This window comes from Phyllopteryx taeniolatus, chromosome 6 (assembly GCF_024500385.1).
Source record: "Phyllopteryx taeniolatus isolate TA_2022b chromosome 6, UOR_Ptae_1.2, whole genome shotgun sequence".
Taxonomy (NCBI): domain Eukaryota; kingdom Metazoa; phylum Chordata; class Actinopteri; order Syngnathiformes; family Syngnathidae; genus Phyllopteryx; species Phyllopteryx taeniolatus.
Window position 1 is genome coordinate 3,696,516 of NC_084507.1, and position 25,168 is coordinate 3,721,683.

At 42.2% G+C, this 25,168-nt stretch overlaps 1 protein-coding gene across 1 annotated transcript in view; it reads right to left on the reverse strand.

The window, feature by feature from the left end:
- The window catches only part of ubr5 (ubiquitin protein ligase E3 component n-recognin 5), a 145,404-nt gene extending 122,065 nt beyond the window's left edge, over positions 1-23,339 (reverse strand). Inside the window, exons 1-8 of the mRNA XM_061777803.1 lie at positions 23,088-23,339; positions 14,106-14,150; positions 13,924-14,005; positions 13,485-13,561; positions 12,269-12,388; positions 10,601-10,880; positions 6,713-6,872; positions 4,623-4,772 (exon numbers count right to left, since the gene is read on the reverse strand). Coding sequence (XP_061633787.1) covers positions 4,623-4,772; positions 6,713-6,872; positions 10,601-10,880; positions 12,269-12,388; positions 13,485-13,561; positions 13,924-14,005; positions 14,106-14,150; positions 23,088-23,149 — 976 coding nt within the window. The 5' untranslated portion in view covers positions 23,150-23,339. The remainder of the gene's footprint in view (positions 1-4,622; positions 4,773-6,712; positions 6,873-10,600; positions 10,881-12,268; positions 12,389-13,484; positions 13,562-13,923; positions 14,006-14,105; positions 14,151-23,087) is intronic.
- Between the last annotated feature and the right edge of the window lie 1,829 nt (positions 23,340-25,168).

The window sequence follows — 25,168 nt, forward strand, 5'->3', positions numbered from 1 at the left end:
CTGCTGCACTCGTACATGTCCTGTATTATTCTAACATACTTCTCTGCCACTCCAGATCTCCGCATGCAGTACCACAGTTCCTCTCTGGGTACTCTGTCATAGGCTTTCTCTAGATCTCCAAAGACACAATGTAGCGCCTTCTGACCTTCTCTGTACTTTTCCATCAACATCCTCAAGGCAAATAATGCATCTGTAGTACTCTTTCTAGGCATGAAACCATACTGTTGCTCACAAATACTACTCTTTCCCATAACTTCATTGTGTGCCTCATCAACTTTATTCCTCTATAGTTGCCACAGCTCTGCACATCACCTTTGTTCTTAAAAATGGGCACCAGTACACTTTTCCTCCATTCCTCAGGCATCTTCTCACGCACTAGAATTCAACTGAACAAGCTGGTCAAAAACTCCACAGCCACCTCTCCCAGATGCTTCCATACCTCCACAGGAATGTCGTCATCAGGACTAACTGCCTTTCCCTTTTTCATCCTCTTTAATGCCTTTCTAACTGCCCCCTTACTAATCATTGCCACTTCCTGGTCCACCACACTTGCCTCTTCTACTCTCCGTTCTCTCTCATTTTCCTCATTCATCAACTCCTCAAAGTATTCTTTCCATCTATCTAGCACACTACTGGCACCAGTCAACATATTTCCATCTCTATCCTTAATCACCCTAACCTGCTGCACATCCTTCCCATCTCTATCCCTCTGTCTGGCCAGCCTGTATCTGTATAGATCCTTTTCTCCTGCTTTAGTCACCAACCTGCCATACATGTCATCATATGCCTCGTTTGGCCTTTGCCACCTCTACCTTTGCCCTGTGTCGCATCTCAATGTATTCCTTTCGCCTCTCCTCGGTCCTCTCAGTGTCCCACTTCTTCTTAGCTAAGCTTTTTCCTTGTATGATTTCCTGTACTGTGAGGTTCCACCACCAAGTCTTCTTCTCCCCTTTCCTACCACAAAATACACCAAGTACTCTCCTGCCTGTCTCTCTGATCACCTTGGCTGCAGTGGTCCAGTCTTCTGGAAGCTCCTCCTCTCCGCCGAGAGCCTGCCTCACCTCTTCCCGAAAATCTGCACAACACTCGTCCTGTCTCAGCTTCCACCACATGGTTCTCTTCTCTGCCTTTGTCATCCTAATCTTCCTCCCCACCACCAGAGTCATTTTACACACCACCATCCTATGCTGTCTAGCCACACTCTCCCCTACCACTACCTTAAAGTTGGTAACCTCCTTCAGATTACATCGTCTGCACAAGATGTAATCCACCTGCGTGCTTCTACCTCCGCTCTTGTAGGTCACCCTATGTTCGTGCCTCTTCTGGAAAAAAGTGTTCACTACAGCCATTTGCATCCTTGTTGCAAAGTCTACCATCATCTGTCCCTCCAAGTTCCTTTCCTGGATGCCGTACTTACCCATCACTTCTTCATCATCCCTATTAACTTCAACATGTCCATTACAATCTGCACCAATTACGATTCTCTCTCTGTCTGGGATGCTCAGAACTACTTCGTCTAGCTCCTTCCAGAATTTCTCTTTCACCTCTCGGTCACATCCTACCTATGGGGCATAGCCACTAATCACATTACACACAACACCCTCAATTTCAAGTTTCAGCCTCATCACTTGATCTGATACTCTTTTCACCTCCAAGACATTCTTAGCCAACTCTTCTTTTAAAATAACCCCGACTCCATTTCTCTTCCCATCTACACCATGGTAAAATAATTTAAACCCTGCCCCTAAACTTCTAGCCTTACTGCCTTTCCACCTGGTCTCCTGGACACACAATATATCAACCTTTCTCCTAATCATCATGTCAACCAACTCCCGAAATTTTCCTGTCATAGTCCCAAAAGCATGAAGTCAAGGGGATTGTCTGTAGACCTACGAAACAGGATTGTCTTGAGGCACAAACCTGGGGAAGGGTACAGAAAATTTCCGCTGCTTTGAAGGTTCCAATGAGCACAGTGGCCTACATCAACCGTAAATTGAACAAGTTTCGAAACACCAGGACTCTTCCTAGAGCTGGCCGCCCGTCGAGACTGAGCAATCGGGGGAGAAGGGCCTTAAGGCCTCCTTATGCTTGCACGGCCGACAACGCCCGCATTGCATCACGTGACCGATGAATTGACCCGCGTGGCCCCTCCGTGTCGCTTGACGCGCACACGGCAAAAATTGTTGCTGCGCGTAGAATCTGCAAAGATCATCACTCATGATTGGTCGGTTTTAGTCACATGCTGTGATGATGTATCAGCGTTCCTCCCGGTTCCACATAGCACCTACACCGCCGCCTTCTCGATCGATTTTACAGAATAATTAAACGTGTCATCTAGGTCCATTTGTTTTAGCAGACTCTGTTCCACGGTCACCAGTTGTTGCTTTGTTCCTTGTTACGGAAAGGAAAGTCAAGTCATAGAGGTGACCAAGAACCCGATGGTCACTCTGTCAGAGGTCCAGCGGTCCTCTGTGGGGAGAGGAGAACCTTCCAGAAGGACAACCACCTCTGCAACACTCCACCAATCAGGCATTTATGGTAGAGTGGCCAGACCAAAGACACTCCTTAGTAAAAGACACATGACAGCTCACCTGGAGTTTCCCCAAAAGGCACCTGAAGGACTCTCCGACCCTGAGAAAGAGAATTCTCTGGTCTGATGAGACAGAGATTGAACTTTCTGGCGTGAATGACAGGCATCATGTTTGGAGGAAATCATGCACTGCTCATCACCTGACTAATACCATCCCTACAGTGAAGCATGGTGATGGCAGCATCATGCTGTTGGAATGTTTTTTCAGCAGTAAGAACTGGGAGACTTGTCAGGATTGAGAAAAAGTTGAATGTAGCAATGTACAGAGACATCCTGGATATAAACGTGCTCCAGAGTGCTCAGGACCTCAGACTGGGGCAAAGGTTTATCTTCCAACAGGATAGCGACCCTAAGCACACAGCCAAGACAAAGAAGGAGTGGCTTCAGGACAACTCTGTGAATGTCTGTCAGTTGGCCAGCCAGAGACCAGACTTCTATCAGATCGAAAATCCCTGGAGAGATCTGAAAATGGCTGTGCACAGATGCTCCCCATCCAACCTAATGGCGCATGAGAGGTGCTGCAAAGAGGAATGGGCGAAACTGCCCAAAGATAGGTGTGCCAAGCTTGTGGCATCATATTAAAAAACAGACTTGGAGCTGTAATTAATGTCAAAGGTGCATCAACATCAAGTATTGAGCAAAGGCTGCGAATACTTATGTACATGTGATGTCTTAGTTTTTTTTTTTAAATAAATTTGTAAAAATTCTCATTCTCATTATGGGGTGTTGTGTGTAGAATGTTGAGGGGAAAAAATTATTTTATTCAATTTTGGGATGAGGCTGTAAACAAAAAATGTGAAAAAGTGAAACACTGAATACTTTCCACATGCACTGTATTTTGCCATAAGCGTGGACGTCTCATGCTGTGAAGTGCAACAAAAGCACTACACCTACACTGCAAAATATCATTTCCATTATTATTATTATTAGCGCAACAAAGTAGGGTTAGTATCATTTTCGTCAGTGGCACATCAGCCAGCTTGCACCACATACTGAAAGCTAGAGTGGTCATGTGCCCGGATAACACGTTCGCTCCTGGTGCAAGATAAAAAAAAAAATAGTTAAGACACAACAAGAGCTGCAGATGGGGGAAAAGCACATAAGTGTTATTAACAGTCACATTATTATCACCATTAATGGTATCAGGGGACTAACTGACATAAAACGTCATTTTAACAACTATATATTGGCGCTAGGCACGCTGGGAAATCCTCTCATAGCCGCCATGTTTTAACAATGACGTCATAGTTTGTGTCATTATGGCAGCATGCTGTCAGAGGATGTCCCAGCATGCCTAGTGCCATTGTATAGTTGTTAAAATGCTGTTTAAAGTCAGTTAGTCCCCTAATCCCATAAATAATTGTTATAATGTGAATGTTAATCGAGCTTGTGTATGTTTAGTCGCCCTTTGCAGCTTTTGCTGTGTCTTAACTATTCTTTTTTTATTATCTTGGACCAGGAGTGAACACGTTACACGACCTTGCTAGCTTTCAGTACATTGTGCAAACCGGCTGATGTACCAAATGTCACATGGTAGGGGGAAAATACTTCCATAAAGCCGCAGTGTTAAAACAAAACACTAGGGTGTGCCACAATATTAAATACATTAAGAACCTTAGTATTATTAATATTATCGATCAGAATTGATTAGAAAAAAAAATGGGAGAGGAGTGCCTCTAACATTTATTGCATATAAATGTATAGGAAGTCATGTTTACGCATTGTACACAAGAAGAAGGGCTTTCCTGATTTTTTTTTTGTCAATTTTGGGGGTGTGCATTATACTCGAGAGCGTATAAAACAAGAAATTTCACTATGCCAATTAATTGTATATCATGGATGGTACAATATGGTGCAGCCCTTATTTGCATTTTCAGTTTTTTGTTTTTTTTCGTCTAAATACCTTTCTGGTAAAAGTATCACAAGTGTCACTTGTTCAACTATCATTTTTGGTTTATGAATTAACTGATTTTAATATGACTTTCCAACACAGTTCCCGTGTTAAGATGCTGTAGTTGTATTAGAGAATTACCTCTGGACGATCCTAGGCGGGACAGAGAGGATCGTCGAAAAGAGGGGTATCCAAAGTAGCTTATGTCCTCAGAGAACATAGCGTCTGCATCAATAATCACACTGGGATGAGCTGAGTGAATGTCTGCATCCAACAAGGACATCAGGTCCTCTGCTTGGGAAAAGGCAGAAAGACTGGGGGGTAAAATCATTTTCACAGCAAAACAGTCACCATTCTTAAGAATGTCACTAACAGAGCAATACAATTATCAAGACTTAATTCCCAACTTCTTATCACGTAATATTAAGCCTAAGTGAAAGAAGTTTGAGAGAGCAGAGTTTGATGGTTTGGACAGATCCAGAGGAGAGTGAGTATACTGGTAGAAAGATGATGAGGGTGGAGCTGCCAGGCAAGAGAGTTAGAGGAAGACCAAAGAGAAGGTTTATAGACGTAGTGATAGTAGATACAGTCCCCTCCAAAAGTATTGTTACGGCCAGGTCAATGCCTTTGTTTTTATTGTAGACTGAAGACATTTGGGTTTCAGATCAAAAGATGAATATCAGACAAAAGTTCCGAATTCCAGCTTTTATTTCATGGTATTTACATCTAGATGTGTTCAACAACTCCTGACAGAGCACCTTTTGTTTGACACCACCCACTTGTCAAGTGAGCAAAAGTATTGGAACGTGTGACTGATGGGTGTTTCGAGTTGCTCAGGTGTTGCCTTTTAGATTGTTTGCTTTAACATTAGATAGTGCTTGTTTTTGGCTTTGGGTTTCACCAGTGAAAACTACATTTGCTGAAAAAAAGCAAACCATTTTGAAGCAGAGAGGAGGGAAAATCCATCAGAGCCATTGCACAAAGATTGGGCATAGCCAATACAACAATTTGGAATAACCTGAAAAAAGAAAGAAACTTCTGGTGTACTGAGCTACAGACATTAAACAGGTCAGCCAAGGGTATAAAGAGCAGTTTCTGACAGAAAAGCGAGTGCTGTGAAGAAACACCCAAAGACAACAGTCAGTGCCATCACTGTCAATCTCCACAGGGCAGGGTTGAAGGTATCACAATCCATTGTTCGAAGAAGACTTCGAGAGAAGAAACATACAGGCCATATCACACGATGCAAACCACTCATCAGCATAGAGTCAGAAGGCCACATTTGATTTTGCAAAGAAGTGCAGAGATGATCCACAAGAGTTCTGGAACAAAGTTTTATGGACTGATGAGACCAAGATTAACCTCTACCAAAGTGATGGAAAGGCCAAAGTATGGAGAACGAAAGGATCTGCTTATGATCCAAAACACACAAGCTCATCTGTGAAGCATGGTGGAGGTAATATCATGGCTTGGGCTTGTATGGCTGCTTCTGGAACGGGCTCGCTAGTCTGTATTCATGTTGTAACATGATGGAGCAGCAGAATTAATTCTGAAGTCTACAAAACCATTTTGTCAGGCAATTTACAGCAAAATGCCTCCAAACTAATCAGGAAAAGCTTCATCATGTAACATGACCCAAAACACACTGCCAACACAACAAAGGACTTCATCAGGGGGGAAAAATGACTAAGTCAATCACTGGCCTTAACCCAATAGAGCATGCATTTTACCTGCTGAAGAGTTGACTGAAGGGAGAAACAAATGAACTGAAAGAGGCTGCAGTAAAGGCCTGGAAAAGCATTTCAAATGAAGAATGCAACAGTCTGGTGAAGTCAATGGGTCGCAGGTTTGATTCAGTTATTGCAAGTACGGGTCATGCCACCAAATATTAAATGTTATTCACTTTAAGTTAATTTAATAATGTTTGCTCCAATACCTTCGCTCACTTGAAAAGTGGGTGGCTTCAAACAAAATGTGTTCTGTCCTGTATTGTTAAGCACATCTAGATGTAAATACCATGAAATAATAGCTGGAATTCTGAACTTTTGTCTCATATTCATCTTTTGATCTGAAACCCAAATGTTTTCAGGATACAACAAAAACAAAGGACTTGATCCTCCCGTTCCAATACTTTTGGAGGAGACTGTCGGCTTACATGGAAAAGGATGACGCGCTGTGGCGACCTCTTACAGGACAAGCCGAAAGGATGATAAGAAGATTGAATGATATACCTCCAGGGAGGTAAGACTCGCTGGCTGTGTCATCTCCATCATCTCCATCTTCATCATCTCTGCTCAACAGGTTGTTGACAGCCAGGTTGACATCCAGGTTGGTTCTCTGGAGTTCCCGAATGATCACACTCCTAGATTTCCCCTGAAGGACTACTTGGGCCTGGGAATAAATATGTATATTAAAAAAATCATTAGCAGTAGTAGTAGTATGTCAACTGTCAATTTTAGTGCACACTTGGTGACTACACTGTGTTCCAAATTATTTTGCATTAATGATTTAAGTTAAATGAGTTTTCATTTTTCTGGAGATATTTTTGCACGTTTAGCCTGTCAATTTAGATACTGATATCAATCTCAGACAGATTTGATCATTTGTTTAGCAGCTGAGACTAATTTGAAAAGACAAAACATATCAGTTTCTGCAGATGAAAAGCAGGGAATAGGCCAATGCAGTGCTACTTTGGAAGGTCCAGATGGATGAAGTTCTGGATGGTTCTTGGATAAACATCTGCATCCCAACAACGCTACAACATCAGCATGGAGGTGGCATACTCCTGTTTTGGGCTGAAATAATGGGGTGTGAGATGTTAGGTGGCATTAGTGTACCTTGAGATGTCAAAATGACGTTTGCAAAAGATATCAAGTTTCTAATTTACCGTTCCCTGTAATTGTATGATAATAAATAAAATACAGTGCTACCTCAATTTAGGAGCGCCCCAACCCGAGATATAAGCCCGGACGATGCTTGGCTGATATTTTTTGCCTTCACTTGCAAGGAATGACTTCATGTACGCTAAGATCCTCCACCGCTCGAGTGAAGTGGAGGAGAAAAAGAAAAAAAAAAAAAAAAAAAAAATTTAGGTGGAACCTTGGTTCACAAACACAATTTTCAGAAAATATTGCTAAGGTTCACAAACTACAGTGGGTCAAAAAGGTATTTAGTCACCCATGAATTGTGCAAGTTCTCCCACTTAAAAAGATGAGAGGCCTGTAATTTTTATAAGTATACTTCACCTATGAGAGTCAAAATGAGGGTGAGGGTGGGGAGGGAGGGGGGTAATCCATAAAATCCCAGTGTCTGATTTTTAAAGAAATTATTAGCAAATTATGGTTGAAAATAAGTATTTGGTCACCTACAAACCAACCTTTAAGAGGCTCATCTGTCCTCCACTTGTTACCTGTATTAATGGCACCTGTTTGAACTCATCAGTATAAAAGACACTTGTCCACAAACTCAAACAGTCACACTCCAAACTCCATTATGGCCAAGACCAAAGAGCTGTCAAAAGGACACCAGAAACAAAATTGTAGACCTGCACCAGGCTGGGAAGACTGAATCTGGAATAGGTAAGCAGCTTGGTCTGAAGAAATCAACTGTGGGAGCAATTATGAGAAAATGGAAGGCTGGGCCCAAAGTAACAAAGGCTATCATCAGTAACACACTATGCCACCAGGGACTCAAATCCTGCAGTGCCAAACGTGTCCCCCTGCTTAAGCCAGTACATATCCAGGGCCGTCTGAAGTTTGCTAGAGAGCATTTGGATGATCCAGAAGAGGATTGGGAGAATGTCAAATGGTAAGATGAAACCAAAAGAAAACTTTTTGGTAAAACCTCAACTTGTCGTGTTTGGAGGAGAAAGAATGCCAAGTTGCATCCCAAGAACACCAAACCTACTGTTAAGCATGAGGGTGGAAACATCAGACTTTGGGGCTGTTTCTCTGCAAAGGGACAAAGACGACTGCTCCGTGTAAAGCAAAGAATGAATGGGGCCATGTATCGTGAGATTTTGAGTGAAAACCTCCTTTCACAGCAAGGGCATTGAAGATGAAACGTGGCTGGGTCTTTGAACATGACAATGATCGCAAACACACCGCCCAGGCAAAAAAAGGTTTAACTGCCTAAATTGACACTTTACATATACCATGAACGATGATCCAACAACAGTTTTAGATCATTTCAAACTGGTCTTGTATTACTCTTAAAAATAAATGGCAAACAGATTACTTGATTTAGTAAAAATTTGTACATGCAGAGACTAGATAACTACTCTCTTGGAAACTGCTTTAGCTTGCATTTTGGTTTGCGAAAAAAGGAACGAATGAAGTTCATGAACAGAGGTTCCACTGTTGATGTGACAGAAGTTTAAGCAGTCAGTTTGTCCTTTGTTGTGACCTAGATGAAGATTAGATCACATTTTATGATCAATCTATGATGAAATCCAAGTAATTCCAAAGGGTTCACAAACCTTTTCTTGCAACTGCAATTGTTGATTATGTTCATTAATTTGGAACAGTGTGTGTGCTAAAGGCGACTTTTTCCACAATTAAAAATGGTTCCAAAGTTTCTTAATGAAATATCTCTTTGATGCATTGGTCAAATTACCCCAAAAATCAGGAATTACACACATCACCCTCTTAACAGCCCTTCTGAAATCAACCAGTTTTGGGCGGGGTAGAGCTCTCTCAGGTGCATGAGTGATTGTTCATCCTGCTTCCTCTACTGCGGTGTATCCCAAGACGAGCATGGGTTGTATCTTATGTTATTTTCATTCCTGGAGGCGGAACTTCAACAAGCTGACGAATCCACCAAACATCAGCAATGAACACACGACCAAGTCAACAACTTTGCCAAACATTCAAGTAAGCACGAGATAGCAGATGCTAACAATAATACCTCTGTTAGCTAATGCTAATCACTGCATCTAATGCCTGGATCAGACTACAAGGCAAATTATTTTTTTCACAATTGCACTATGTGAGGCGACAGCCATAAAATCTTGCCATACCTCGGTCAAAGAATGACAAGCGTATTCCGATACCACCGCATCCCGTCTTTTACGATCACTGGGGTGTATCTAAAACACTGCCATAGAGGCAGAACCAGAAAACGTGTCACCGGTCAACGCGACCGGACACACTCGTTACCCTGGCGACGAAAACAACAATAGATCGTGCCAATGTATTGTGTGGGGAAAAAACCTGTGGTGCTCGTCACCGGTGCTCGGGAGACGACGTTCATTCAAGGATTGCTTGAGGAATGTTCACGTACTTTTAATATGATATGGCTTGCAAGCAGGCAACAAAACGTCATGTAGCCTAGCAAGCAAGTGCTACCACTAACGCTTGTACGTAAACATGCCAGCATTCTGTCGAATCATGCTCTAAAGTTATGGTAAATATTGGTTTGTGCACGTGAATAAATGTTGACAACGGCGTGCAAGTATGTTGACAACAGCAAGCGCTGAAGGAGATGTGCCGGTCACAATACGCAATCCTATTGGTCGACGTCAGGGTACCCTGTCAGAGAGTTGTCGATATGTCACACTACACAGAAGATATCCTAGACTTTTCATTTTGGCATCGTAGGGCTATCATAGGGCCAAATCGTTTGTCGTAGATTATGTCACACTACAAGAGGTTTTGTCGTTCGAGACATAAAATGTCAGGCCCAATCTGGGAAATGGATAGCTAATCGGGCCAATATCAGGGCTAAAATCCTGTGGTCTGATCTCAGCATAACAGGTCAAGAGGTCTGCATAGCTTTTGTCTTTAACATGATAAATGTTTCTGTGTTCCCCAGCTGTCGCTTGAAAATGGCAGATCTTTGCCCAACCTAGCAGCCAAGTCATGGGTGTAGAAAGTCTGTTTTGGGGTAGTGTTATTCAAATTAGCCATCTTGTGATGTCATAATCTGTTAAAATTCGTAACAGCTTGCGTAGAGACAATTACGGAACCAAGCAGCTCACCATAAAATTACTTGGTTGTGACATTTCACACTTGATGGGCGGGCAGTTACTCCAGAGACCCTACTATTTGTATGAAGGAAATTAAAAGTAAATTTTCTATAATATGTATACTATCAATTCCATAATGAAAGATCAATTGTACCTGGGATATAAGTTCTTCAGGGATGACTGAGGCTGGTATGACTGGCTGAGGCTGGCTACCTAGAAGACCTGATCCTCGATCTCTTCCAGTACGAATCACCCTGGTCTGTCGACGAGAGTCACGAGCTGCTGTTGATGATCTGCCTGAAGTGCTGCCACTTCCACCTCCTCCTCCACTCCCTCCACTCCCACTGGTGCCGCCAGCTGTTCCACCCCCTCCTGCTGCACCTCCACTTCCACCTCCACCACTGCTTCCATTTACACCAGAGCTCCAGCGACTCCTGTAAAACAAAACAAGAAAGTCAACTTCAGGTACGACTGAAATAGAAAAGGCTCAAAACACTAAGTTAAATCAGGCTAAAAAGGTGATATTTCCCTGTGACAGCAGCGATACAGCCAACAGGTGGTTGGCTTTCAGTACTCTTAACAAGAACAAAACTGGTATGACTTAATTTTTTATTTACATTTTTACAAAATTTCTTTAGGAAGCCAAGTTGATTTTAACATTTAAACATACTGAAGTTTGTGAGGCAAGTAATCATCAATACATTTATGAACACATACTATAGCAAGACACATTGCCCAACTGGTGACCAGTTTTTTTTTTTTCTTGATTGCTATACTGGAGTGCTCCATCCACCTTATTCCTGGGGGAGCTCCTGGGAAAGGATTATAGGCACGACTTGTGGTGTGAGACACCACAAGGAGCAGTGACCCATTTGTTACTTGCTGCTTTCATCTCCCGGAGTGGTTTAATTGAATGTTTATTATTTGCTTTTCAAAATGTCCATGTGCAGCTCTGGAACTTTTGTTGTACTAACAACCAGAACAAGTCCAATCAGTGGCTACTAGGGCGATGTTTTGAATATGCACCCCGGACAAAGAGAGAATGTTGTTGTGAGAATCGGTAGTTTCCATCACCTAACTGGGGATGAGGAATCCAGAAGGTTGTGGCTGATAAACCTGTATTTGAAAACACCACCTAGAATGTTGTACGTGTGCTTGTTTCATTTGGTGGACAAAAAGCCCATGGAGAAACTCCTGTATCCTACATTGTGGTTGGGTTACAACAAACCACCTAAAAAAAGAGACGCCAGATGCTTAATAGGATTGAGAGCAGTGTCACAAGAATATCAAGTATGACCTTGGGTGCATGGAGGACACAAAACTGTAGTATTAGTCAGGCAAAAATGTAGTTTTAACTTTATCTGAACAGTCACGTGATGTGCAAATTTTGACTGCTGGTCAGTATTAACCTAAAAATGCCATAATTTCAGTAGAGACAAATTGTTCAACAATTCAGTAAATGAATCTTAATTTTCATTTAATATTGTAGCTGTTATTATGTACCAGATTTTCCCTTGGTTGCAGGAGCACATACTAGGTGGTGTGGTGACTAATCGGAAGTAGTGGGGTTGATGGAAGAGTAATGGGGCAGGGTTAGTGTAACAGAGAGAATACAAAACGCCGGTCGGTTGAAACTGGAAGTTGTCCCCATAATTCATGCAAAGGCTGATGGGGGGTGGGGCTAGGAATAAGTTGGATAAAGATTGTGTAGTACTGAATGTGACAGGGAATACACCACGATCCAGCTGTAACATCAGAGCTGTGGTCCATATGTTGAAAATTTACTGGACCGTTTGTCTCCGTCAACCCTGCCAGAACTTACCCAAGGGTGTTGCCTGCCAGTCTGCCCAGTGTGTCAGAACCAGACAAGAACCAGGGCGGATCACTAGTCCTGCCTGGCCTGGAGCTCCTTCCTGTCCCTGAACCAGTGCTCAACTTTGAACTGTAAACAAAAGATGGGAGATCAGTTACAAACCTAAGTGTCCCACATAGGACCATCATTTCTTTCTTACCTGGGTGGAAAAAATATAACCCAGGTATTTGGCAAATGATACCCCTTGGTTCAGGCACTATATTCTTACAATTTTACATTATTCATATGAATCGGTATGTTGAAGACTAGCATGGCAACAACACCCTTGGGAATCAGAATTGGCTGCAACTCGTTCCAACACTTTTCAAAGTTCTCGACATTTTGGGGCAGCAGGTGCTTTCTCTTATTTCAAGATATGTGAGGTCTGCTTGTAGGTTTCTACACTGGTTTGTTTAAAACAGGCACTTTGTATGAATGTCATTCACTGAATATAAATAACTACAGGAACACAAAAATTCGAAAGAAAAAAAAACTAATGTATAATTCCAAATGTGCACGAAGCCATTAAAAGAGGAAAACTGTCTCTAATAAGTGACACAAACAGAACAGCATGATCAAGACAAATCAACAAGCTGATTATAATCTAAAGCACTTCTAAGTTGAAACAACACAGATATCAAGCTCAGTTAAAAAAAACAAAAAACAATCTGGACCATGAAACTTCCCTAATTAGATTTTCAGACTACCACAGCACAAAAATGATTAGCATTATTGCACATTAAGCAGCTAAATAAAATCCAGAAAACATAGCTGGTGGTCTCTGATATCCACATCAAGACATTGACCAAATACATGCTTACAGGCAGACAAAGCCTTAGTAATAGAAAGATGATACATGGTAAAATAAACGAATTCATAAAACCACAAACATTATCAACTTTGAGAAAGAAAGAGTGGTGCCAAGATGGGGGGGGCAGTACATGATGACATACCTGTATTTTCTACCAACAATGAGATCAAAGCCTAAGTCAGTCCAACTGCAAACATTTGGGCACAAGTCCAAAAAAAGTTAGGTTCAAGTAAACCATCATCAGTGAGCCTTGACAAATTCAAAACAGGATGTCTTTCAAGCCACTAATTTTCCAACACACAACCAAAGGTGAAAGAGTGGGTGTAGAAGATCTAATAATAATAAAAACATAAATAAATAAATCAAATAGCTCACCCATCACTGCCATCCGGTTTGCTAAGCTCCAGGCGATCAGGCTGGACAGCAAAGCTGATTCTACACACACGTCCATCCTAAAATAGATAGTCAAAATATTCAATTTGAGTTCACTTTCAGTAGTGAAGTACACAATGGGTTTTTATCATCAAATAACTACTACAGTAATCCATTCTTCATTTACAAATTAGAATCATCAATAAAGATATCTCAAAAGAAAGCCAAAGAACTGTAGTCAACTGGTAAACAGACATAAGCTAATTTATTAGCATCAATCCATCCATTTTCTCTACCATTTATCCTCATTAGTGTCGCGGATGTGGCAAAGTCTGATTATTTGCTCAGTCAAATAAAATATTACATATTTAATGTATTTCACATCTTAAGTGGGGAATTGATCATGTGCATTCACTAATAAATTGATGTAAAAGAGTATTACCTCAAGAAGAAACCCAGCATGGTTTGGCCCAACAACACACTGTTTCAGGGTGGCCTGCTCCAACAGGCTAAGATGTGGATGACTGAATTGATGCACAATAACAAATGGTTATTTAAGAATTTATGACAAAACAATATGTAAAGGGATTAATTAAATACTTTCATGCTATAATAATAACTCACCTAATGAAATTATATTTGTTGAGTTTCTCTGAAACTTCGCGGAGTCTGTAAAGAAAAGAGAGGAAAATACTGGATCCGTAAAGCTGGAACAGTCAACACCCATTTGTCTGATATTGGAGAAAAGGCACCGTGCAATACTCTTCTCACATTTGCTGAGCTGTCACTCTTTGGGCTGGTACACACAAGGATTTCATTATTTATTTATTTATTTTTTTTTTTAAATCTCTGACAGACGCCAGATTAAAAAATCCATTTAACGGTTTTGGTTGTATTGTATGTAGTAGACTCTACACCGATTTTATCGGCCTTATCTGTATCGGCCGATAATTAGCATTTTATGATGATCGGCTTTAATGTCATAATTCCCCGATCCGATCAATGACGTCATTGATTGCCTCCGCAAAAGACATTTACTCTGCGTTGCCGTCGTGTACAGTATATTTGAATCCAAAAGCTAGTTTATTTGTAGCCTTGTCGCATGTCTTTTGCCGTAGTCCTGTAAATATCTAACGGCCAATAAAGTTATTTTTAAAAAAAAACATGTTGGCGGTGTGGAACAGACAACACGTCTGAGACAGACAACAGGCAATGCGTGGATCAGACTACACTGCTCTTTCACGATTGCACTAGGGTCAGACTACTGAAATAAAATCTTGTATTCCAATACTACCGCATCCCGGTTTTTACGATCACTGGGCTTCGTGTCAACGCAAACGCGCCCGGACACACTCGTTAGCATGGCGATGACAACAATAATGGATCGCGCCGTGTGTTTGTAAGAACAAAATGGGGAAAAACGTGTGTTGTTGGTCACCAGTGCTCAGGACAAGAGAGGACGTTCGTTTAAGGCTTGCTTCAGGTATGTTCACGTACTTCTAATACGATACCGCTCGCAAGTAGGCAACAAAAACGTTATGTAGCCTAGCAAGCTACTGCTAACATGAACGGTTGTACGTAAACATGCCGCCATTCTGTCGAATCATGCTCTGAAGTTTCGGTGTGGGTGAAGTAATTTAATTAAAACTAAATTAATAACTGTAAGTTAGAACCCATTATTTCTGTCATGTTGTAATGTTGGTTTGACCGGACTGATTAGAATACACGGTCTGACTAGAGCAGTGATTTCCAATCTTTTTGGAGCCAAGGAACATATTTTACAATTGAAAATTCTCACAGCACACCAACAAACAAAAATGTCACAAAAAGTGGATACATTAATTACTGTATTTACTTCCTGCCATCTAATAGAAGACAATTAATTTGTTCTGTCTGTCACTATGCCTCACTGGCATAAATAGAGGAACAAAGATACATTATTTATTGTAAATATTTTTCTAGCAATTAAGTACACGTATATACAGTAAATGAACTCGCTGATCGGCCCCAAAAATCCTGATCGTGTAAAGCCTAGTATGTAGTGTGTTCCGATAATCTCAACACAGAACACCACATGCAAAGATTCTGCTCCGCCGCTGATCTAGAAATCAAGCGTAATCACACGTGAAATCACAAAAACAAAGAAGTAGAAACACTTCCGGATATGCGCCGATCATTGCAGTGTTTCCGAAGGTTGCCAGAGTGCACACAGTCAAAACTATAACAAAACACCTGCAATTTACTGCACGGTGTTTTCTCAAGTTATAAGTGAGCTGAAATATCCACATTTGGGCAGACATCAATCCATTTTCTTTACCACTTATCCTCACTTGGGTCGCGGGCTGTTGGAGCCTATACCAGCTATCTTCGGGCAGGAGGCGGGGTACACCCTGAACCGGTCGCCAGCAAAACGCAGGGCACATAGAAACAACCATTTACACTCACATTCACACCTACGGGCAATTTAGAGTCTTCAATCAACCTACCACGCATGTTTTTGGGATGTGGGAGGAAACCGGAGTGTCCGGAGAAAACCCACCCAGGCACGGGGAGAACATGCAAACTCCACCCAGGCGGGGCCGGGATTTGAACCCCGGTCCCCAGAACTGTGAGGCAGATGTGCTAACCAGTCTTTCACCATTTGGGCAGACAGTGCCAGACAAATACTACAATACATGAAAGTTTTTGTTCATCTAAATGTAAAGACGAGTAGCGCCCCGTTGCCTACATGATAACGACGACCTTCCCAACATGGCCACCACGTACGCACGACGAGCCGGGCTGGTTTATCTCCGGTTAATACCTACGTCCGGGATGCCCAATAGAAGACGTGAGGTCACTTGACTTTCTGGTGTCGTTTGATTGGTGAACTTGACTTAAACATCACTAGCACAAAAAGCGCCCAATGCGGAAGTCGAAGTCTCGCGCACAAAATAGTTGATAAAAAAGCAAGTAAAAGTAGCGACCAACATTTAGATCATTGTAACGGAGTAAAAGTACCATTACTTCTTAACAGTAGAAGCGGCGTAGGTGTTTTTTTTCTGGTCTCGTCAACTCCTGTGACTTATTCAAAGCAGGTCCCGAGCACACAGGCGGAACCTCAGGCCAATGCACTCGCCTATTAATCTGCCACGGAGTAATATTCACAATTACATCTGTGTGTGGATGTGTGAAATGGATCTCGCTGCCAGCGTTCAAGGAGTACGAAACAGTCTATGACTACAGCGACGGCTATTGTGAGTTCAAAACGGCCAATTTTGCCAAAAGGCGACTGATTGGCATGCATGTCGTAGGCAACGATCTTGTTAACTACTTATAAGTTGTTTTTAAATCAACTTGTTTTTTTTTTTAAACGTATAAAAACAATCCCAACTACTGTGCTGAATAGACGACGAACTTCCATCTTGATAACTCACGACCAAGTGCGCATGTCACATGGCTGTTCCGAGTAGTGCACATGTATCAGATTCAGACTTTTTGCCAAGTATGTCAAAAACACAAGGAAATTGTCTGCGGTAGTTAAAACTGCTCTAATACGACAACAGTCAGTCAATTGACAGTGAATATTTTTGAGACATAAAAACATAAAAGCACATTCACTGAGCAACAAGAGGTTACCAGTAATCTGGTAATATACACACCCGATCGGAATAAATCACCTCACGTCAACAGTTGACCAGCGATCTTCAATTGGAATGATTTCGATCGGAATGACAACAAAGTCTCCATTGAAACCCGGCTACTGTGTGTTTGGTCCGTTGAAGACGAGCCCTTCCACCTGTCAATCAATATACGTTGACGTTCGCTGTAGTCAATGACTGGCTGAATAACGTGTGCCACTGAAGTTATGCTTAATAAAAAGTTAACGTTGCCGTGTTTGTGTTAGTTGGGGACTAAGACATAACTGTGAGGTGCTAACATTTTAAATGACATCATGGCCGTGGAGCGAGCGGTTTAGCTCCTTATCTGGCTAGCTCGTTAGCTCGCGCCAGGGCTAGTGAACACACCAAACAGTTAACTTTCCCTTAAATGTCTCTGTTGGGTGAATCTACGCGCTGCACATGGAGCAAGGCTGTGGAGTACTGGACGGAGCTAACACCGGCAGTCTACCGGTCCTCCGGCATTCCATGAGCCCACAAGTGTCTAATGACACAGCCATCCAACTCGAGTTGGCTCACTGTGTGATATGCATGCCGGCTCACAACGACGACAATTTACAGAGTGAAACTATTGGGTCCATTTTATTTATCAAACGATAAGTCGATATAGTAATCATCATGACAGGCTTAATAACCACACATGCTTTACTTGTATCACGTCTTATTTTCCCTATTATAAGCAAAGCCAGGGATTTCTGTTATAACTAGACTTCACACCGATTTGATCGGCCTGATCGGTATCAGACGATATTTTATGCTGATCGGCTTTAATGCCATAATTCGCCGATCCAATCAATGACCGCAAAAGACATTTACTTCGTGTCGCGTGTCTTTTGACGTAGTATTCTAAATATCTGATGGCCAATAAAGTTATTAAAAAAAACATGTCCGCGGTGTGAGACAAACACCATGCCGGATCAGACTACAAAACTAATTTGCTCTCACGATTGCATTATGTCAGAGTACTGCAATAAAATACCACCGCATCCCATTTTTTACGATCATTGGGCTTTATCTTGCACCAAGAGTGGATCGCGCCGACTGTATTATAAGGACAAAATGGGGGGAAACGTGTGTTGGTGGTCACCGATGCACAGTGGTAGAGGACGTTCGTTTAAGGCTTGCTTGAGGTATGTTCACGTACTTTTAATACGATACGGCTTGCAAGCAGGCAACAAAACGTTATGTAGCCTAGCAAGCTAGTGCTAGCACTAACAGTTGTGCGTAAACATGCTGCCGTTCTGTCGAATGATGCTCTAAAGTTTCGGTGTGGGTGAAGTAATTTAATTACAATAAAGTAATTTAATTACAGTAAGTTAGCACCCATTATTTCTGTCATGTTGTAATGTTGGTTTGACCTGACTAATTAGAATACATGACCTGAGCCGTGATTTCCACCCTTTATGGAGCCCTATGGGGGGCACAAGCCAGTGCAAACTGTAGGCCGGTCCCAAGCCCAGATAAATGCAGAGGGTTGCGGCAGGAAGGGCATCCGGCATCAAACTTTGCCAAACAAATGAGCGTTCATCCAAAGAATACCATACCGGTCGTGGCCCAGGTTAACAACGTTCACCACCGGCGCAGTCAACCTGCAGGGCCTACTGTGGGTCGAAGACGAAGAAGAGGTGGAAAGCGGGTTCTTTGGCAGAAAGAGAAGAGGAAAGCCAGGAGCCGAGAACTGAATGTGGGGACTATGACAGGAAAATCTCAGGAGTTGGTTGACATGATGATTCGGAGAAAGGTTGATATATTGTGTGTCCAGGAGACCAGGTGGAAAGGTAGTAAGGCTAGAGGTTTAGGGGCAGGGTTTAAATTATTTTACCATGGTGTAGATGGGAAGAGAAATGGAGTCGGGGTTATTTTAAAAGAAGAGTTGGCTAAGAATGTCTTGGAGGTGAAAAGAGTATCAGATCGAGTGATGCGACTGAAACTTGAACTTGAGGGTGTTATGTATAATGTGCTTAGTGGCGATGTCCCAAAGGTAGGATGTGACCGAGAGGTGAAAAAGGAATTCTGAAAGGAGCTAGACGAAGTAGTTCTGAGCATCCCAGACAGACAGACAGACAGACAGACAGACAGACAGACAGAGAGAGAGAGAGAGAGAGAGAGAGAGAGAGACGTGATTGGTGGAGATTGTAATGGACATGTTGGTGAAGGAAATACGGGTGATGAAGAAGTGATGGGTAAGCATGGCATCCAGGAAAGGAACTTCGAGCGACAGATGGTGGTAGACTTTGCAAAAAGGATGCAAATGGCTATAGTGAACACTTTTTTCCAGAAAAGGCAGGAACATAGGGTGGACCTACAAGAGCGGAGGTAAAAGCACACAGGTGGATTACATCTTGTGCAGACGATGTAATCTGAAGGAGGTTACTGACTGTAAAGTAGTGGTAGGGGAGAGTGTAGCTAGACAGCATAGGATGCTGGTGTGTAAGATGACTCTGGTGGTGGGGAGGAAGATTAGGAAGACAAAGGCAGAGCAGAGAACAATGTGGTGGAAGCTGTGTTGTGCAGCTTTTCGTGAAGAGGTGAGACAGGCTCTCGGTGGACAGGAGGAGCTTCCAGAAGACTGGACCACTACAGCCAAGGTGATCAGAGAGGCAGGCAGGAGAGTACTTGGTGTATCTTCTGGCAGGAAAGGAGAGAAAGAGACTTGGTGGTGGAACCTCACAGTACATCATACAAGGAAAAAGGTTAGCTAAGAAGAAGTGGGACACTGAGAGGACAGAGGAGAGGCGAAAGGAATACATTGAGATGCGACATAGGGCAAAGGTAGAGGTGGCAAAGGCCAAACAAGAGGCATATGATGACATGTATGCCAGGTTGGACACTAAAGAAGGAGAAAAGGATCTATACAGGTTGACCAGACAGAGGGATAGATATGGGAAGGATGTGCAGCAGGTTAGGGTGATTAAGGGTAGAGATGGAAATATGTTGACTGGTGCCAGTCGTGTGCTAGATAGATGGAAAGAATATTTCGAGGAGTTGATGAATAAGGAAAAGTAGAGAGAAGGGAGAGTTGAAGAGGCAAGTGTGGTGGACCAGGAAGTGGCAATGATTAGTAAGGGGAAAGTTAGAAAGGCATTAAAGCGGATGAAAAATGGAAAGGAAGTTGGGCCTGATGACATTCCTGTGGAGGTATGGAAGCATCTGGGAGAGGTGGCTGTGGAGTTTTTGACCAGCTTGTTCAATGGAATTCTAACGGGTGAGAAGATGCCTGAGGAAAATTGTGCTTGTGCCCATTTCTAAGAACAAGGGTGATGTGCAGAGCTGTGGGAACTATAGAGGAATAAAGTTGATGAGCCACACAATGAAGTTATGGGAAAGAGTAGTGGAGGCTAGACTCAGGACAGAAGTGAGTATTTCCGAGCAACAGTATGGTTTCATACCCAGAAAGAGTACCACAGATGCATTATTTGCCTTGAGGATGTTGATGGAAAAGTACAGAGAAGGTCAGAAGGAGCTAAATTGTGTCTTTGTAGATCTAGAGAAAGCCTATGACAGAGTACCCTAAGAGGAACTGTGGTACTGCATGCGGAAGTCTGGAGTGGCAGAGAAGTATGTTAGAGTAATACAGGACATGTACGAGGGCAGCAGAACAGTGGTGAGGTGTGCTGTAGGTGTGACAGACGAATTTAAGGTTGAGGTGGGACTGCTTCAGGGATCAGCCCTGAGCCCCTTCCTGTTTGCACTGGTGATGGATAGGCTGACAGATGAGGTTAGACTGGAATCCCCGTGGACCATGCTGTTAGCAGATGACATTGTGATCTTCAGTGAAAGCAGGGAGCAGGTGGAGGAACAGTTAGAAAGATGGAGGCATGCACAGGAAAGCAGAGGAATGAAGATTAGCCGAAATAAGACAGAATATATGTGCATGAATGAGAGGGGTGGTGGGGGAAGAGTGAGGCTACAGGGAGAAGAGATAGCAAGGGTGGAGGACTTTAAATACTTGGGGTCAACCGTCCAGAGCAATGGTGAGTGTGGTCAGGAAGTGAAGAAACGGGTCCAAGCACGTTGGAACGGGTGGAGGAAGGTATCAGGTGTGTTATGTGACCGAAGAGTCTCTGCTCGATGAAAGGCAAAGTTTATAAAACAGTGGTGAGGCCAGCCACTGAAGAGACAACAGGAAGCAGAGCTGGAGGTGGCGGAAATGAAGATGTTGAGGTTCGCTCTCGGAGTGACCAGGTTGGATAAAATTAGAAATGAGCTCATCAGAGGGACAGCCAAGGTTCGATGTTTTGTTGACAAAGTTAGAGAGAGCAGACTTCGATGGTTTAAACATGTCCAGAGGAGAGAGAGTCAGTGTTTTGGTACAAGGATGATGAGGATGGAGCTGCCAGGCAAGAGAGCGGAAGACCAAAGAGAAAGTTGATGATGTCGTGAGGGAAGACATGAGGGTAGGTGGTGTTCGAGGAGGATGCAGGAGATAGGCTTACATGGAAAAGGATGACGCGCTGTGGCGACCCCTAAAGGGACAAGCCAAAAGGAAAAGAAGTAGTACAACAAGTATATACAGTAAATGAACAGGTCATTTAAATAGACATTGCTCCATCTTGTGATCGGATATCGTTTTTTTAAACTCACTGATCGGCCCCAAAAATCCTCATTGTGTAAAGCCTAGTTATAACAGTGTCAAAATAGAAATTGCCGCTTTGGGCGCTGGGAAAAACATGTGCAGGGTGTGAGCGCCTTTAGGGTTCTGTGCGCATCAATGACTGAGTAGCAAGACACACGTATACTCAGGGTCGTGTTTGGTTTTATTTGACTATTTTATGTAAAAATGTAAATTACATTTTATTTTAGTTTGTAGTTTTGTTATTTGGAATTAAAAAAAATTTTTGCCTCCCCTACCTCAATAGATGGACCTCTGATTCACAAAATTCTTTGTGGCCCTTAAAGATTTGCATTTAACTACCCCTAGTCTAAAAACAATGTGACTTCTCCAGAGTAGAAAAGATCATCATCTCACTGGATTATATACATCAGTCATCCGATAAAAGTATATTTGCTACGAGTTGAATACAATTATCATTCCGGATTTATGTAAAACGTCCATAAGTACTATGATGCAAGCACGAGAATGCAATTTATTTCAAAATCTTGAGCAGTTTAATTTACTGTTAATAAATTAGCCTGTTGGTCGTCTGGCAAGCAAAGAAAACAAAATAGTCACTAGTTGAAAACAACAGAATCTAGTATCTTACAAGCATAACACAAAATATTATCTTGTCGGCTCTCTCGACTACCGTGAAATCACTTAGCTAATATACTATATGGGCATTAGAGTATGTTGAAAAGAAAGGTCAGTTCGAGAAAAAAATGTGGTCACTAACGATCTAGGCTCTTGGTAGCACCATACTTCAGGAAACCCCTGTAATACAAATGTATCGCGTTGACAAAAGCGTGGAAACGCATTAGCTAATTAGCCTTGAGCTAACTAGCTTAACATTAGCTTCTTCGTCGATATGTATTATCGACAAGACACGGACAAGAGAAATCTCGAAACACGTCAAAATGATTCACGTGTAATGTAGAGGACAAGCTCGTGTATACTGAATAACTAAGTGTTTTGCGAGCTTTATTTCCCTCTTTTTAACCCATCCCCCAACCCGCATTGTCCATCTCAACTTTGACTGTGAGCCAATCCTTCCAGAGAGGCAGGCGGCTAGCATTAGCCTTTCCCGTGATCGCTCGCTAGCGTAAGGTAACGAACGGGTTAGCAGCTGGCGGCTGACCGACTGGATAGATAGCAAAAGGCTAAAGAGGGTTGTTCACATACCGGGCCTTGTCTCACCGCTACAGTAGTGGGGTATTGAACTTGTCTGAGGACTAAATGACGCACATGAGAGCGGCAGCGTCGTTCACAAACAGTAACTTTAACACTGTTCAACATAAGCCGCAGAAAAAGACGATATACTATTATTTTCCACGGGCCACGACCAAATACCTGTCATTGAGCTGATCCTCAGTCCCGGGCAACGGGTGAACCACGAAGTGTATGGATGTCATGGAGGCAATCCAAAATCACACTCAGCGGTGCGAAAGATTTGAAAATTGTTGTTCTTTCGACTACAGTATATTTTCGGATTCATAGGAATCGTTTAATGGTGCGAAAACTCGAGTTTAGAGCCCAGCCTCTTCACCCACATGCCGCCATCTTAACTCTAGCAAGCTTCTAGTGTGTGTTGATGAGAGCACATGCACGCGCTCTGCTGGTTAGAGCGCGAGCACAAACAGGAAACGTGTGACAGTATTATGCCTAAAGGTCCTTCACTTCCAAAATAAATGTGTGGCTGTATGCATTAATGTTAGAAACCTTTACATCCGTCAATTTTCTGTATCACTTGTCCTCTTTGGGAAAGAAAAAAGGGGTACACCCAGGCCTGGTGCAGATATCTTAACACTTATCTACTGTTCGGGTCAAATTTGCCATTTGGCTGTATTTGTCATTCTTTCACCCTGAAATTCTATTACTTTTTCTTAGGTTTTCCAAAATCCACAAACATGAAAATATTTGAGGGGAGGCAGCCTTTTGCATCTATGACCCACGCATCTGGAACAACCTGCCTGAGATTGTTCACATGAGTGGAAACATCAGTGGTCACTTTCCAAAAAAAAACAACCTATAACTTACCTCTGCGCTTTTGAGTAAATAGTGTGTGCGTGTGTGTGTGTGCGTGTGTGTGTGCGTGAATGTGTGTGTGTGCGTGTGTTTGTGTTTATCCTGCCCACGTGTGTTCTAAGTATGTTTGTAGGGAAATGTGTGTTATTGCTTTGAGGTGTAAATTTTTTTCCTGTTTTATTTGAAAAGTCCAGAACGTTTTTGTTGTTTGCACCATTACTGCTTGTATTCAAATTATTTGTAATTATTGTAAAGCACATTGGGTTTGTCTTAATTGTGCATGAATAAATAAATTGATTGACTCAAAGTAGGGATGTTCAATCCCACTTTTTTCATACCATTACCAGTATGCGTATTCACTTTGAGTACTCACCGATTCTGAGTACCGATACCACTAGTACCTTTGATATATATAATTTCTACGAATCCAATGACAGAGAAGTCCTTTCTTTCTTTTTGCCTGATATATGATAATTCACCGATGTGTCAAACTGCTCCAGTCTACCACCAACTACTGGTGAGGAGGACTTACTTAATGTCGGATGTTTCGCCTTAAGTATCGGTGGCTGGTAACCGCAGTCTTCACAAGTACCCAATACCATGAAATAAGGCTGATATCAGGCCAGTACCGATACCTGGTACTTGGTACTCGCCTATCCCTATTTAAAAGTCTAATTCTGTTGTACAGGTGCAATAAAGTTAGTCTACACTGAGGCTGTTCTAGGTCAAATTTGACCCGTTTCACTAAAATGGACTTTAGATTTACCACTGTGTGTTGAATCAAGTAAAATAGTTGTAAACATGTAACTGTGAAACTGCACATGCCATAAATGTGTATTTGTTCTGGCATAGTAGTAACAGTGTTAAAGAGGGACTTTGAAACAGTCCAGAGAACTGCCTGTGTATCCACCACAATTGCCTAGGTTCCCGAACCTGGTCTCTGAAGAATCATGGGGGAATCTCGAAACAGTGACACAGTAAAACAGAGAAAGAATGCTCATACATGCTAAATATAAGGAACAGAAGTCATGCATAGGTCAGAGTGTATATTGACACAGGCAAGAGACAACAACCATAATAATGGTGGTTACAACACCCAAATGTCTTTAAATAGCCAAAAGTTAATAAATCATAAAATCTGAAGGCAGCAACATTGTTATAAATGGAAAATAATTTGCATTCCCTAAAAAGTACTGATATGGGACCAAATAACACTGGTCAACAACAAATTTATTGTCTCAGATATTTTTTATTTTATTTTTTAATTTTTTTTTCAGATTTAGGACAATTTTGATGTGCTGAATCCAAATATCACATTGGTTTTGCTCAATCAGGTCAACATTTTGAACTATGGCTCCATGTTTTTGTTTACATGTACAGGTATTTTCGCATTATAGCTTCAAATA